General features: G+C 39.1%; 3 protein-coding genes across 3 annotated transcripts; all 3 read left to right on the top strand.

Moving 5' to 3' along the window:
- The first annotated feature begins 3,542 nt into the window (after positions 1-3,542).
- On the top strand, positions 3,543-5,039 carry LOC129411052 (constitutive coactivator of PPAR-gamma-like protein 2). The gene has a single exon (XM_055160744.1). It carries the CDS (start codon positions 4,476-4,478, stop codon positions 5,022-5,024), a length of 549 nt encoding a protein of 182 aa, XP_055016719.1. The 5' UTR covers positions 3,543-4,475; the 3' UTR covers positions 5,025-5,039.
- Positions 5,040-6,746: 1,707 nt separating this feature from the next.
- LOC129410979 (odorant receptor 131-2-like) lies at positions 6,747-9,612 on the top strand. Its single transcript, XM_055160284.1, has 3 exons — positions 6,747-6,790; positions 7,489-7,585; positions 8,836-9,612. Exons 1-3 carry the CDS (start codon positions 6,747-6,749, stop codon positions 9,610-9,612), a joined length of 918 nt encoding a protein of 305 aa, XP_055016259.1.
- A 2,370-nt stretch (positions 9,613-11,982) lies between these two features.
- Positions 11,983-15,149, top strand: LOC110163456 (odorant receptor 131-2-like). The gene is made up of 2 exons (XM_020928413.2): positions 11,983-12,135; positions 14,373-15,149. Exons 1-2 carry the CDS (start codon positions 11,983-11,985, stop codon positions 15,147-15,149), a joined length of 930 nt encoding a protein of 309 aa, XP_020784072.2.
- The last annotated feature ends 1,074 nt before the right edge of the window (positions 15,150-16,223 follow it).

The following is a 16,223-nucleotide window of genomic DNA, read 5'->3' as shown; positions in this document are numbered from 1 at the left end:
GACCAGACCATCAAAAAGTTATTTTTTATATATATATATATATATATATATATATATATATATATATATATATATTTTTTTTTTTTTTTTCTTAAAGTTTTAAAGAATTTCACAATTTGCTCTAACACTGTGTTAACCCATATGGAAAAAAAAAAAAAAAAACTGGGAAAAAAATGTAAGAATTGACCAGTGTCTTTGTAGTAAATCTTTATATAAGGTTTATATGTGTCATGTGTGGTTTACTCCTGGAAGTCACTCCTTTTGCATTTTTCTTATACAACTATATTATGAAAAATTAGTAAAGATAAAGTGAACATTTTGCATGACATTTACAGGTAATGTTCATGATCAACTACATTTTCTGTGTATGTTCCATATAATGTTTGTATTCTTTAATTATATGTTGCAGAAAAAACAATCAGAGTCTAAAAGGGGATTTGAACCCAGGTCTCCCATGTGGAAGTCCAGTGATTTACCAATTGAGCGAACCAACTACTGATTATAAAGGGAACAACAGCAGATATTGAGGACAAGTACAAGTACTCTGGTATTTGTAACTGATATGACGTCATGTCAGTTGAGGCATGTAAAAAAAAACAGAAGTGTGTAGCTGCTTTTTGGAATATTACAAGTCAATATAGACCTTTGTAATAATTAGGATTTTGCAGAGTAAAAATCTTTTTACAGCCTGATGTTTGTTCACTGTGACATCAGTGGAAGATGCTTTTTAAGGTTTTAATGCAATATTTACATTACTGTGTTTACCCCTATGATAACACACACACACACACACACGCACAGACACACATGCATGCGCCCCCCCCCCCCCCCTTCAAAACAAACTTTTCCTGACACATTTCGCAGTAATATCAGCTGCAGACATCTGACGTGTTATTCAGTGACGGTTCAACTGAAATACAAAAATGGCTTTTCTTTCTTGGCTTGATAAAAAACTCCACAACAACATCTATCTAACTAACTACTAATATACTTACTGTCCAATTGCATTTTGAATAATTATTAAGGAATCTACAAAACCTAATTTCCTTTATTTGTGTGATTATTTTACATTTAAAATGAAAATAATTACTGTAACATAGTAGCAAATATAGTTATAATAACACAAATAAAACTGTAAAATAAACACACCTATTTTTGAGTTAAATACTTAAAGTTACCATCAACAGGCACACATCTGTTTCACAAAATGACTAATTCTGTTTCACTGAAGTATACATTTCGTGTCACTGAATGACATTTTTCATACATTTTCATTCTAAACTGGTTTATACTTTATCCATCAAAAAGTAACACTGACTGTTCAAACTAAGCATGATTTCAAATCACCAAATGACATCCAAAGTTGTGGCATTTGTACTTCTCGTGACAAAGGCGTCACCAGCAAAAACTAAAAAGCCAAATCTGAGACTTGAGTCCACCTCAGAGTTGTGCCGGGTCCTCAGAGTGATGTCATCACGTGATACATGAGGAAAGAGCTCAGATTATGGCCCTTTAACTTTGTTTTACTGAATGACAATGATGAAATCGTTTTTTGAGAACATCTGTATTTAAAACATTAAAAGTAGTTCTTTTGTGTTCATTTAAAAAAATACTTTTATATGTTCATGTCAAGGCTTCTAAAATGATGTCAATTGTTTTGTTGTTGTTGCGAGCAAATGTTGTGACTGACTCTTTATGTGACCTGTTTCATCGTATGACATTTTAATACTTTAAACCTATAATATTCTTTTAGAATTGGTTTCTTCATCCAAATCTGTATTTGTGCAACTAAAGTGATATAAAACAAATCAATTTAAACCTTTATATATTAATATATACACAAAAATGCCACTGTCACATCACTGTCACATCACTGACCCATCAGCGCCTCTCTGTGGCTTAATAGAGTCATTACCACAAACAAGAACAATTTATTGACAACAATTTTTAGTTTTAATCATATGTCATTACTTTTTATTTCATATTAGTTTTCAAATATGCTGCCCACGACTCCTTCACTGTGGGTTAAAGGTGCACTATGTAACTTTTCCATGTAAGTTTTTTTTTTTTTTTTTTTAACACTAAATAAACAAACCCTAACAGGCATTCTTGCTGTGAGTGGACTCACCTCTTCTACTGCAGCAGGTCCCAGACACTGGTCTTCCACTGAGAAACAGAACAGAACAGCCAAATCTCTGAAAACATTTGTTTGCGCTGTGTTTTAACACAAGCTGAGCACAACATTTGTATTGTCTTGCACTGTGTTTTTGCTGTTGTATCTTTTATCCAATTCTATTTTGTCTTGTCAAAACATCTTCCATTTACACTCAATTATTTTCCTATGCTCTTTGGATTGAAATATTCAAGTAGATTTACTTTATATATTTATTTATTTATTTATGCAAATAAGTAAACCAATTATGTCAATACAAGTTTTATTTTTAGTCTGAGAAAACAGTGGTGGAACAAAGCAAAGTAAAAGTAGTACTGTACTGTACATAAGTATACATTTTAGGTATATTTACTTTACTTAAGTATATTTTCAAGTACATACTATTTACTTTTACTTCACTAAATCTGAGAGCATCTGTATTTTTCTACTTCACTATATTTTTGAACAGGACTGAAAAGTAACAGCATTTTTATGATTGTTTGAAACTTGCTGAAAAGTCTGAGGGTTTATTTTTTAACTCATTCATAATTTGAGTAAAGTATAATATCAATAAACATAAAAAACAGCTAGATAAAAAGATTGATTCAGTTGTTTCTGTTGAATAAAATAAAATTTAGCACAATTCTTCAAAATCATTACATCTGAAGCTTCATTTGATTTCAAAATCTGCATGAAATACTTTTACTTTTTACTCTTTAAGTGCATTTTTAAATAGGTACTTTAATACTTTTACTAAAATAGATTTTTTCATGTGAGACTTTTACTTTTACTTGAGCATTTCTTTGCTTTGGTATCTGTACTTTTTACTTAAGTAATACATTTGTACTTCTTCCATCACTGTGAGAAAAAAGGATGCAGAGCACAGGAGCTGAGGAGAGAGATGGAGAAAGTGGTTCACGTTTTACCACCAGGCGGCGACATAAACACACAAAATACTCACAACCTGTTACTGCCTCAAATTCATCCATCACATTTTCATCATCATCCCTGAAAATAAGAGACCAGAATGATCACTTCAAACCTTAGGATACAGAGTTACTCACAAATAATTAATAAAATCAATAAAAGTGTAAATTGACACAACTAATGCTCGTTAATTCATCATACAAGCAAAGAGTCGATTTACGTGAGATTAAACGTAAAATCGTGTTCCAAACTGCACAAAATAACAATACAATTAACAAATAAATTTACATTAAAACATGAAGTAACTGAACTCCACGCATTAAACGTAGCCTGGACGCTACTGGTGGTAGTTGTAGTTTTTATTCTGTTCTTTACAAATGTGAGTAATGTGGGAGGTGACGCTGGGAGCCTACATTTCCCAGGATGCCCTTCACAGTGCTGCCTCCGCCCTTCGCCCGCCTTCACTGCTCCGGGCCGCGAGGAAGTCTCAAGATGGCTGCCGTGGCTGGAAGTCTGCTCCCTTCTGCAACATGAAGCCGTGAGAGCGCGAGACCGCGAGGGAGGCACCATCGGGCTTTTCTTTTTATTTTCTTTTAGTTACTTTTCTTTTCTTTCGTCAAACATCCATCTCATTCCGCGTCGTGTCGGCCCCGGGCTCATCTTCGGGAGTGACGCGTCAAATCACGCCGGGACCTGCCTCAGCTAAAGCGGCTAACTCACACATTCGGCTAAAGCGGCTAACTCGGCTAACTCGCGGCTAGCTCCCACTCACATTAGTTTAGCTGTGCCCCGCTCCGCGCACAGGTGCGTGTCAGAAACACGCGTGGCAACAGGCTGCTGTCGTGTATCACACAAACCCCCGTCAGGACGCTGAACCCACGCGGGGCGCGCAGCTGTCACAGAAAAGCCCGATCGGACCGTACTGGGCTCAACATGTCCGCGGAGTGGCCGTGCAGCCTGTGGCTCCTGCACTAATGCGCAGTATCCATCCGTTTAATGTGCTCATCCCGCTGCCGTCTTATTCTTTTTCACCCCGTCACTGCACAAACCCCCCCAGTATCCGCCATTAGCTGCCAGAGCTGCAGGATTTAGGGCACATTATGGGCACACGGAACTTTTTCTGCCTGTAGGTAGCGACATTGGCCTTGTTGGCAACTCACCAAAAATCCACCGAAATGGACACTACACTCGACCAAAACTGAGGCGTTTTGTTTACTGTGGACTGTTGAGCTCCGCCAGGCACTTGTTCCAGCTTCAGTCACTACAGAGACCCAGAGTTAGCTCGCCTTCGGCGCACAGCTAGCCCCCGTCTCCCCCTCACACACACTCAAACACGGCGTACAGGACATACTCGGAGCCCGCTCCCGGACACACGCACCGGCTCAGTAACACCGTCATGGGAGTGCAGGGCTTTCAGGAGTACTTAGAGAAGCGATGCCCCGGGGCCGCGGTCCCCGTGGACCTGCTGAAGTTGGCCCGGACAGCGGCCCGCCAGCCTCCTCATCACCCGCACCATCACCCTCATCACCCGGGGCCTCCCCCACCTCCCACCCGGATCCTCATGGACGCAGACTCGGGCCTGCAGCGGCTATACGGGGGCTACCAGACGGACTGGGTGTGCGGCGGAGAGTGGAACGCCATGCTGGGCTACCTGGCCGCGCTGTCGCAGGCCTGTCTGTACCAGGGCGGCCTGGAGCTCGTGGTGGTGTTTAACGGGACCCTGGGGAAGGAGCGCTGGCCCGAGTGGGCGCGGCGCGTACAGGGCCAGCGGCAGACCGCGCAGCTCATCGTGAACCACGTCGGCAGTAAGGCCACCCCGCCTCCCCGGGCCTGGTTCCTGCCGCCCGCCTGCCTCAGCCACTGTGTGCGCCTCGCCATGTTCCGCTTCAGAGTGCGGGTGAGCCATGTTAACAGTCTGGTCATTTGGCGTGGCAGAAACACTTGAGCCCCTCTGCATGTTTATTCTCCAGGTTACGTCATGTAGTTCAGGTTAACTCTTTGCAGGCTGAGATACGAGGCTGTTGCTTTACATGTTGACATTAGTTTATATAAGTTCATGTGGTACGCATGTATTTAGCTCACATCCCTCTGTATCCCGGAGCAGGAGCTGGAGTGGTTGTAGTAGTTCTAGTGGGAGTGGTTTCGCTTTGACCGTGTGCGTGCAGTGTGTGCTTCTGTTGAATGGAGGCGCGCGTGTCTGTGGGTCTGATTTAAAAACATGAGCAATGACTTGCAGGCGATGAACGCCGACCAAGTGTAGGACCCCGAGCACAGCAGTATTCACAAGCACCCGGAGGCTCAGAGCCCACGGCAGGGCCGGAGCTCGAAGCTGAGGCTCGGACCCCGTGGAGGCCCGGAGTCAAAGCTCGGAGTCCGCCCTGGTCCCGGTCTCAGTCCCGCTCTGGTCTCGGTCTGGTCTCGGACCTGGATCAGTCCCGGTTCAGTCCGTACCCGGTGCAAAAGTCCGGCATCGCAGTCACGGAAGTCACGTAAACGGGAAACGGCCGTTATCCGTTTTTTCCATTCTTCATTTAAACACAAAATCGAAAACTGAAAAAACGAATCGTTATCCGTTTTTTCATTTTGGTTTTGGAGACAAATAACGAAGAAAAACTGTTGTTTTTTCGTTTTCTTATTTTTGGTTTTATATTGAAAAACGAATGAACGAATGATACACGGATTAAATCAGAGACCAGGAACCGATATTTCATCTTAAAAGGCAAGTTATAGTAATAACAATAGAACAGAGAACAACAGCCTGTTAACGTCTCATATGAACAGTTCTTCAGATAACAACAACATAAACAACAGAACAGAACAAGTTGACTAAACTCTCCATCTCACTCCAAATCAATAAATCCATTGAATTCTTCATCCTCGGTGTCACTTCTGAGCAACTCCGAAATCTCGGGAGGTAAAAGGAGCGCAGCTTCCTCTTCTGTGTAGCTGTCATCAGACTCGGCATCAGTTCCAGTTAGAATTATTACAGTCTTTTTGAATCCCGACAGGATGGTTTCAGTTGTCACTGAAGTCCAGGCTTTATGGATCCATCCAACGACGTCCAGGAAAGTTGCATGGTGCATTGCCACGAAAATGTATTCTCAATCCATCATCCACTCCTCCCACAGGTGATGTAACTAGGGATGTCCCAATCAAATTTTTTTTGCCCCCGAGTCTTTTGATTTTGAGTTTTTCCCCTATAAAGCAGGTGGTTTAGAGGTTAAGCTATTGGCCCTGAATGGAAATTGACATTATACATTTGAATGTTCTTGATCAGGCTCATCTAGCCAGAAGATAAGTCTTCTGTGCCTGTTTTAGGTTGATGGGGGAAACTGGTCACTTGGTGGAATCCAGACTTATGTGTAGCATAAACACACATATACAGTGTGCGATGATACATTCAATCAGTTGTGGCTACACTGAAAGTTTGGGTGATTATTGGGCCGATAGCAGATAAAACATAAAATTAAAAAGCCTCTTTGTCCCCAGTATTTTGAAATGTACTGACAAGTTTAGTTCAAATGCTCACAGCAGTGGAGTCCCAGCAGGTATATCGCCCCCTAGTGTATAGAGGTGCAAAGAAAGGATGCCATATGAAAATAACTCTAAATGTGATACTGGTCCCAAGACAACTGCATTAAGCCCTATAAATTAATCTTCTAATGACATGACCTCCTACTGCCACTGTGAACACCATTCAAAGCTCTACAGGTGATTCTTTCTCTTAATGGATTGTTTTCTCTGTTTTGATTCTTTAAAGCTGGGATGGCTATCTTTCTTCCTTGCAAAAATATATTGTGAGAAAACCAGACGGCTGTGCACTAAAAATTGTGATAGGTTGCTGTTACATATTGGGATTATTGGTGCCATAATACACAGGCCCAAAAAAAAAATTTCATCAATATTGGATTAGTCTGGTATCTGTGGTAGTTCAACAAGTTTTATGTTCTCATTTATATTTAGATGAAGTTTAAGATGTACTATGCATTATTGTTTTCCAAGTCCACCTACACTCTACCATTACATGAGCATTTTTGATTTAGTAATTGTTAAAAGTAGTTGGGATATTTTTTCAAGACAATTTTCTTGAGAGTTATCGATATCTAGTACAACTTAATACAATTGTTTTTTTTGTTTTATTTGGACTTTATTCACAATTTTATAATGTTTTTATTATAAACTACAATTTTTTTTTGTACAGTTGACGGAACTGAATTTTCATTTGCTATGAAACCTACCTGGACCACTCAACAATTACATATCAACTACTACACTACTAAATATAAACTAAAAAATATGCTAAAATGTACTTCAGTGTTCAATTTGTGGTAATTAGGGAAATAAATATTGTAATTCGCTGTTGTGTGAAAACTTAAATTCTAACCTGGCTGGTCTTTTTTTGTCCACAGTGTAGTTTCTCTTGATCACATGAACATCCAAACTAGTGGCAGTAACTCGACTCCAGCCGTTGCCCGTGACGACCTGAGCGACGTGGTGCTGAAGAATGTAATCACTGTTGGTCTCTGTTTCACCATCATCTGCATCAAACTGTGTCCTGGTGCACGTGTTTGTGCAGCATGAGGTCATATTTTCTAATGTTTGCTCACATTGTCGTATAAACTACAGTGTCTGACAGCTCTACCTTAGATTTACTCAGTTACAGGTGGTTTTATAGCTCAAAAATACCTAGAAAAACAGGCATTCTGACTGTGAGTGGGGTTGCCACTCTGACCTGTAACTTAGTCTGGTTTGGGATCCATGGAGATAGAAAGGTTTTATACTACACTGTGAAGCAATAACATTTCGATGGAGAAAAAAAACATTTGATGGAACCTTACAAAATGCAGAATACAAATTTTCTTTTAAATTATTATTATATACCCATTTTTAACCACATCCAGGAATGGTTAGCTGTTGTGTGTTTTGAGAACTGCAAAGGTATTACATGAATCCATTTTAGAATATTAGGTAAAAGGTCTAAATGATTGAATAAGAAAGTTTAGCTTTTTGTCATAACTACAATATACTAGTATTTGTTGTTTGCAAAGAACATTCATCTCAGTCTGTGAGGCTTAATAATTATGAGGTTTCAACTTTGAACAATTAATGTTTTCTGTTTTAGAGAGGATCTCAGTCTAAATGTGCAGGGTTTGTGTGTTAAAATGTGAGAATGAAACAAAACACAGCTAAGGTATGTTTATGATGAGGAAACAGCATTATAACAAATCAGAAAATAGTGCAATATGGGCCCTTTAATGCTACAACATACAGTTGCAATAAAAATTTTTCAAGCGCCACTCCAAATTAGGTTTATTGGTAAAATGTACAAACTAGCAGCTGCTTACAAAAAAGAAATCAAACAAGAACAATTAAATAACTCTTCACAGCTGAGATTACAAATGGTTTCTCCAAAGTCAGCACAAAATGCTACTTTTAATGACTACTGTAGTCTCAAAATTATTCAACTCCTTCATGACAAGCATCTTTAGTACTTAGTAGAGCACCCTTTTGCTGTTACGACCTGCTGCAAACGTGATGCATAGCAAGAGACCTGCTTCTGCAATCCCACCAAAGATTTTCAGTGGGGTTCAAGAAGTAGTCAAGCCTTAGTGGACTTTGAGGTATGCTTACCAATAAACCTAATTAGCAGTGGGTGTTGAATATTTTTGATTGCAACTGCATACCAGATGTATCCAACACTTTTTTTTTTTAAAAAAAATATATCCTGAGTATTCTTTTCTTGTTTTTCTTTTCAGTCTTTCTCATTGAATCCTCGCTACATTCTCTATATCCACCTGGTTATAAACGACATCATCGTCTTGACCATGCTGAGCCTGCTTTACATCCTTAGCTACACCGTGTTCACCCTGAACGTGTCTCTGTGCATGGTGCTGGTGATCTTAGCAGTTTGCACCAACATAAACAACCCTATGACCCTCGCTATCATGGCTATTGAGTGCTATGTAGCCGTCTGCTTCCCTCTGCACCACCCCCGGTACTGTACAGTCAAGAAAACCTACATCGTCATTGTGTTAATTTGGTTGTCAAGTCTCTTAACCAACCTACCAGACGTCTTCGTGAGCTTGGCTTTCGAATCCTTAGACTTTTTCCATCAGCGTTTGTTCTGTGTAAGGAATATGATTTTCCGACACCCAACTCTGGCACAAAAGAGAGATATTTCCTATGGTGTGTTGTTAGTGGTTGTGTGCCTGACTCTTTTGTACGTATATTGTAAAATTCTCCTTGCAGCGCAGTCAGCAAGCATGGATGCGAAGAAGGCCCGTAATACAATCCTCCTGCATAGCTTTCAACTGATGCTTTCCCTGCTCACTTATCTCAATAGTGTTTTAGAGTCTGGCCTAAGATACTTGTTTCCAGAAAGTATTGTGCTAATCAGATTCTTTATAGTCATCTTTGTTAGTCTCCTGCCTCGTCTGATCAGCCCATTGGTCTATGGGCTCAGAGATAAAGCATTCAGGAAATACCTAAAGTACTATTTTTTATGTATGAAAAAAAATCGAATTGATAGTTGAAATACTGGATTGTACAAGCAAATATTAAACCTTTGAGCAACGACTAATGAATTGGTGTCATTTAAACTTTGAATCTCCCATGTGGTAATAAAGGCTTTGAAATAATTTGGAACTTTCTGAGTGCCTTGTTTTTTTCAACTTTGTATTTGAGAGTAAAACTGATGTTTGGGTTAGATAGTTTTCATTGTTGCTTTAAAACAATATTAGATAAACTTTGTTTAAATTCATGCTTTCACTTTTGTAAACATCATCAGGATGCAGTTTAATTTTATTTGATGTCATCCATCACATTCAAACCATTTCTCACTTGCAACCTTAAATTTACATTATTACCTCATTAAACATTTTTGTCAGACCCTTAGATGTATTTTCACCGTATTTGAGACACAAGTCGTCTCCTCTGGCTGTCTCTACAAAAAACTGTTTTGCAGTATGATGGACACGACCCAAAGAGAATTTTCCGGGGAAACCCTGGCTCTTTTAAAAATGTGGTGACAGTATATGTCTTATATGTTTTGTACGTGATTATATTGTCTTTTTTAATAAGAAGAAAATAGAAAAGAAGAAAAAAAAACATGTCTTCTCATAAGGAAGCTGACTAAATATGACAGAAGATGTTCCAGAGTAAACATCTCATCACCACCTGAAACAACAGAGTGGACAAAGAGTGAGGCTTAGAAGAGGCTTTCCTGTTCTGTGTCCAATCCCATGGCTCCACCTCCCCTATACTTCTGCATTAACAGAACTTTTTAAAACTTTTTATCATGATGTCAATTATGTATGTAAATGCCCCATAAAAGACAAAGACTCCAGGAAGAATAGTTGTGCTTCCACAGCTAATGGAGGTCAAAATAAATATAAATACAAAATACTGCTTGGAGCAATCATTAGATCATTACATTTTATATGACATTTTTGAGTCACTTGACTGCCGGTTGAAAAATTGCAAGGCCCAGTGGGAGCCAATGTCGCAATGGTTAAAAGCTCTAAAAAGTAAATTTTGGATAATAAGTCTCCAGCCTGTTTGACTCATATTTGAGCTCATTTTCAACCCTTTACATGACGCAATGGTAAGCCAGAAAGTGATTGATTTATTTTTATGAAGTTGTTTACACATTATGATGGTAGCAGTGTTTATAAATATAATAAATAATAATAAAAATAAATAATAACATAAATAAATAATACAAAATGCAGGAACAAAATGACATATCATGTGTTCATTGCTGATCCCAGGACATTTGCATTCAATCATATTTATTTACCCATGTCCACGCCTCATTTCACATGAGTTCAGATGTGATATTGTTGGGCCCACAGGTAATACTTCCTAGTCTTGTTCTGGTTTTCTGTACAGTGATACTTTTGACAGGCTTAATACAGTTTACAATAGATTTATACTAGATTGCTGTCAGATGGGACGGTCTTCTGCGACTTTACCACTTTGATTAAATTGAAATAATGATGTTTAGGAACAGGGTTATTTTTTTCATTTTAAGAAACTGGTTATGGTGAAGGTTAGGGTTTGGTTACAGTCAAGACTGGGGAAATGGTTAAGATTATGGTTAGGAAAATGTTTCCGTAAAAAAGAAAGAGAGCTGTATTGCATTTCTTTAAAGCCCCCAAATTTTATTTCAATCACACCACAATGTGTTTGAAATACAAATTTGGGATCTTCAAAGAACAACAGTGCGGATCTCTTTTTTTTTTTTTTTGCACTAATTTTGCCTTTGGACCCAGCATGCAGTCGCAATTTTTGTTGGATGTGCATATCTCTAGAAGTAGGAGAATGTTTGTGTAATGTAAATGGGTAGCATGAGTAAATTTTGCTATCCAGAAGCTAACCACATAACAGGTACTATTATGCAAAATTTATTTTATTCAGTTTATTCATGTTAGAATGTTGTAACCTCCTCAAAAACATACCTGAAGTTGTGTTTTGTTTCATTCACATGTTTCCTTTAATAATCCATTATTATTAGTCTGTCTACATCTACAAAGCTCTAAATTCTCTGTTCCAACTTGGGATGTAATGTACTGGTAGGATTCAAGTTAACAGCTGCGTTTTACCTTTAGTTCACTAGAGACTGACAATTTCAGGGCTAATATTATCCAAATGATTGTAGTGAAGTTGTATGGAGTTTAAAAAATACAGTGGAGCACTTCCCATATACACCATGACACCACAAGATGGAAAAGAGTGATTTCTATGTGAGAGAAAACAAAATTTAAATAATGTAATTAATTAATTGTGTTATTGAAACAAAACACAACTCCAACTATCTTGCACTAACCTTTACAACATCTGACACATCATTCTAGCTTCTTATTTCTTCCTAGTTGCTTTCTGTGCACCAAGACTACTGATCCATGAACTTTTCAAGCTTTGGGAGTAATGTGACTTCTATAGCAGTCCAGGATGATTCTGGGTCGATAATTCTGAAGAATGCCCTCACCATTGGTCTGTGCTTCGCAATCAACTACGTCAACTCTGTACTGGTGTACACTTTTGTACAACATGAGGTCAGATGATCACTTTTCACAAACATTTGCACAATAGTTATGATATTACTGATGAACAAAGACAGTTTTTCTGTGTGTGTGTTTTATACCAATGTTTTATGCTCAGGTTTGATGTATCACCACAGTAAGGATGCAGAGGAACTGTATGTTAATTATGTTCTTTGACAGAAGAATGATTTTTGTTCTTATTCCAACTAAGTGGCTATGTTAAGCAGTCAGCAAGAAAATCTAAGGCTCTATAATAGACTGACTGTTTTTTTCATAGGCGATAAGCTCTGCCGATATTTTTGGGCTGATATGTAGGGTTGATTTCGATCGTTTTTCCCAAATTCTGTAATTTAGATTTATTACCAATTTTACCACAAAGCTGTTGTGTAGAGTTGTGTAGTCACTGCTGTTATTTCTTCGCATTTGAGCGTTCAAATAAAGCTTTTTGGACTCTTTAGGCTGCTGTTTGGCCAAAACGCAATATGGAAAGAAGGCACCTGATTGGACATTTATTATTGTTCATATCTTGATTTACAAAGAAAATAGCTAACTAAAAAACAGGATCAGTTACAGTGAAGAGTGCACAAAGAAGTCCAATGGAACCAGACCTTGGCCATCACCCACTTTTACTATTTGGAATAATGCATAAGGTATAAGGTAAAGACTGGTATAAGGATAATGCTCCCTACAATAACAACAACAACTCACCCTTATGTAACGGATAACCATATGTCCTGTCAATCATCATATCATTGTTGCATTGTCTTCCTTGTTTAAAGCTGTGATTTTATATTTTCTTACTTATCTTTCTGTTTTATTTTGCCTTGTACATTTACATTTATATAATTATGCCTTATATGACACCTCTTGCTATGTTTTTGCTACTTATTTAGAATTTATTATTACCATTTATATTTTCGCTCTTTGTTATTATATTATATTGTGATGGTTGAGCTACTGTGTCCAAATAATTTCCCTTATGGATCAGTAAAGTTTGTCAAAGTCTAAGGCTGAATCTCCCATTACACCCCTTCGCCATACCACTTTCCCCTACCCCTCCATTTTGCGCGTTCACGTGTCGGGGTACCATTATGGCAGAGAGGTAGGGGAAAGTGATAGGGCTATATACCCCTCCAAATGAAGATTTTTCAGAGGCACACTCCAAACTGAGGGGTATGAGCAATTTCCCAAAATGCCTTGCGAATCACCTACAAGATGGCTGCTACCACGACCACAGAGACCTAATAAGTTCACAAATTGTAGACGGCAAGTTGGATTTCTGGCAAAGGATTGTTGCGTCTGCGGCGGAGACTACTGTTGTTGTATGTGATTGTTGAAGATTGAAGGGGTGTCCCAATTTGTAGGGGTTTACTTTCAACCCCTAACAATTGTTGCACAATTTAAAGGGGCAAGTGGAAGGGGTAGAAATTAGGCTACGTTCAGACTGCAGCCTGAATTGACCCAAATCTGTTTTTTTGGTCCCTATGTGACCTGTATCTGATCTTTTAATGACAGTCTGAATGACACAGATCCGATTTTTTCAAATGTGACCCAGGCCACTTGGATATGTGCTCCTAAAACCGATACATATCTGATCTTTTGACATGCAACTTCAGTCTGAACGGCCAAAGCGCATCCATCCGACCTGCACGTTATCAACAAGCCACAAAAGTCACTGATGTAGGCGAAAATTGTTAATGAACTCCGTGTCACTGAAGCGAAGCACATCGCCACTCATCACTCTTTGTTACATCTCTGCATCCACATGTTCCTTTCAACGGACATCGCTGCCACTGCCCCACAAAACGTCATGGTCAAAAACCTCGTCCTTCTCCTTCTCAATCTCCTCCTTAAAACAATTAAGTTGTACATGTTCTGACTCCGGTACAAGAGGAACTTTAAAATCTCCAGGTGCTCAATGCTCGTGTCCATGTTTGAACAACTTCCGTAAACACAGAGCACGCTCGCTGCGGTTGACATCATCGTGTCCTCCAGTGCACATGCGGGACACTTTCGGGCCATTTACTGTTCACACTGGAGTACACATACAAGTTGCATTTAATTGGAAATGTGAACGACCTCGCAAAAACATCGGATTTCACAAAAAAAATCGCAATTGAGCATTAAGCCCTGCAGTCTGAACGTAACCTTAGAAATGTGACTGACCCTTACATACAGTCTGTGCTTTTACTTAACCATGATGACTTGGAAGTAACCACCTTAATACATTTTTGTTCTTTTCCCCCCAGACTCTAAACCTGAATCCTCGCTACATCCTCTACATCCACCTGGTCATCAACGACATCATCCTACTCACCATGTTAACGCTAATTCACGTGCTAAGCTACATCGTTTACTCCATCAACGTCTCCCTGTGCATTCTTTTAGCCATGATCGGCACCTACACCAGCATAAACAACCCCATGACCCTTGCCGTCATGGCGATTGAATGCTACGTTGCTGTTTGCTATCCTTTACGACACTCCCAGATTTGTTCGGTGAGAAAAACATACATCGTCATTGGGTTAATTTGGCTAGTATGCACGCTGAATTTGCTACCGGACCTATTTGTTACTTTAGCCACAGAGTCCATTGAGTTTTTCCATCTGAATGTATTTTGCACACGAGGCAATATTTTCAGACATCAACATCTGATAGTAAAGGAAGATATTTCAAACGCAGTGCTGCTGGTGGCTGTTTGGCTCACACTTTTATACACATACTTTAAGGTACTTTTTGCAGCACAATCTGTAGCTTCGGATGCTAAAAAGGCCAGAAACACTATCCTTCTTCAGAGCTTCCAACTAGTGCTGTCTATGCTGATATATGTTAAAAGAGAGATAGGTGATGGGCTGATCTGCTTGTTTCCAGAAAGTGTCATGGCGATTCGTTTTGGGGTGGCGTTGCTGGTTAACATACTTCCGCGGTTAATCACTCCGCTGGTGTATGGGATCAGGGACAAAACGTTCAGGAAATATTTAAAGCGATACTTGTTGTGTAGAAAAGGGAATAAAGTTGCAATTTGATCATTTGGAACCACTTTCTATTCTTGTTTTTGGTCAGTATCTACTCAAGGTGCACTGTGTAACTTGTCTGGTGAAGGTCTGTCATCTGCTTGTCTCCATGGAGATGTGAATTGAATGTTCCACAGTATGGCCATAAACGAATCTCCACGGTCTTCAGGTTAGATCTGTAGAGAGGTGACCCCACTCACTGTAAGAATTTATGTTTTTTAAGATATTTTAGATGGTATTTCTTGTTTTCAATGTCTAGGTTTTATGATACTAATGATAACAGTAATATAGCACCATTCGAAGTGCTTTATTTTGTATTATTCATTCACTCCATGTAAGTAGTGGTAAACTAATATTGTAGCCACGACTGCCCTGGGGAAGACTGATGTAAGTTAGGCTTCCAATCTGCACCATTATACTCTCCAATCACCCCAATCACCAAATTTTACTAGGCAGTAAACAAGGTGGAGGATGTGTCTTGCCTAAGAACACAGCAACATTACGCAATAGACTAGCCACTGCCACCTACACTACACTACAGCACCAGTCGCAGTACAGGCCCAACCCTGCTTATCCCCTAAGGTCAGACAAGATCAGGCACTCTCAAGGTGATATGACTACACATGATCTCTCCTGATGCAACAGTCCCCTGAGTCGTGACATTTGTTTGAGGTTTTTTAGACAAGGTAGAATGTGTTATTCAGTCATTACATTTCATGTTGTCATTGTTCATACATATGAATTTAAAATAGTCTTTTTTTTTTTCTTCTAATAAGAAAACAATCGAAAACTAATTCTGAGAATGTAATAAAATTGTTTACAAAAAGTGATAAATACTTTGTGTAGTCTGTTTTTTGGTTGTCGCAGTAACTTGGAACAGTGGTTGCAGTTGGCAATTTAGGACAATTTAGGTGTTCGGGAAAGGACCAAGACTAAAGGCTGCCACACTACAGGATTTTTCGGTCTTAAACAGTTTTTAAGAATCTTATGAATCCTGGTCTAGTCCTGGTCCAGTCCTAGTCTAGTCCTGGTCTAGTCCTGGTTTGCGTCAACACCAGATTCACACTGTACTGACACTCGAAGACA

This window comes from Boleophthalmus pectinirostris, unplaced genomic scaffold (genome assembly GCF_026225935.1).
Source record: "Boleophthalmus pectinirostris isolate CB_2022bp ecotype Guang Dong unplaced genomic scaffold, ASM2622593v1 HiC_scaffold_3, whole genome shotgun sequence".
NCBI classification, from domain to species: Eukaryota; Metazoa; Chordata; class Actinopteri; order Gobiiformes; family Gobiidae; genus Boleophthalmus; species Boleophthalmus pectinirostris.
Note: the sequence above shows the minus strand (reverse complement) of the source record. Positions and strands in the feature narration are given on the sequence as shown.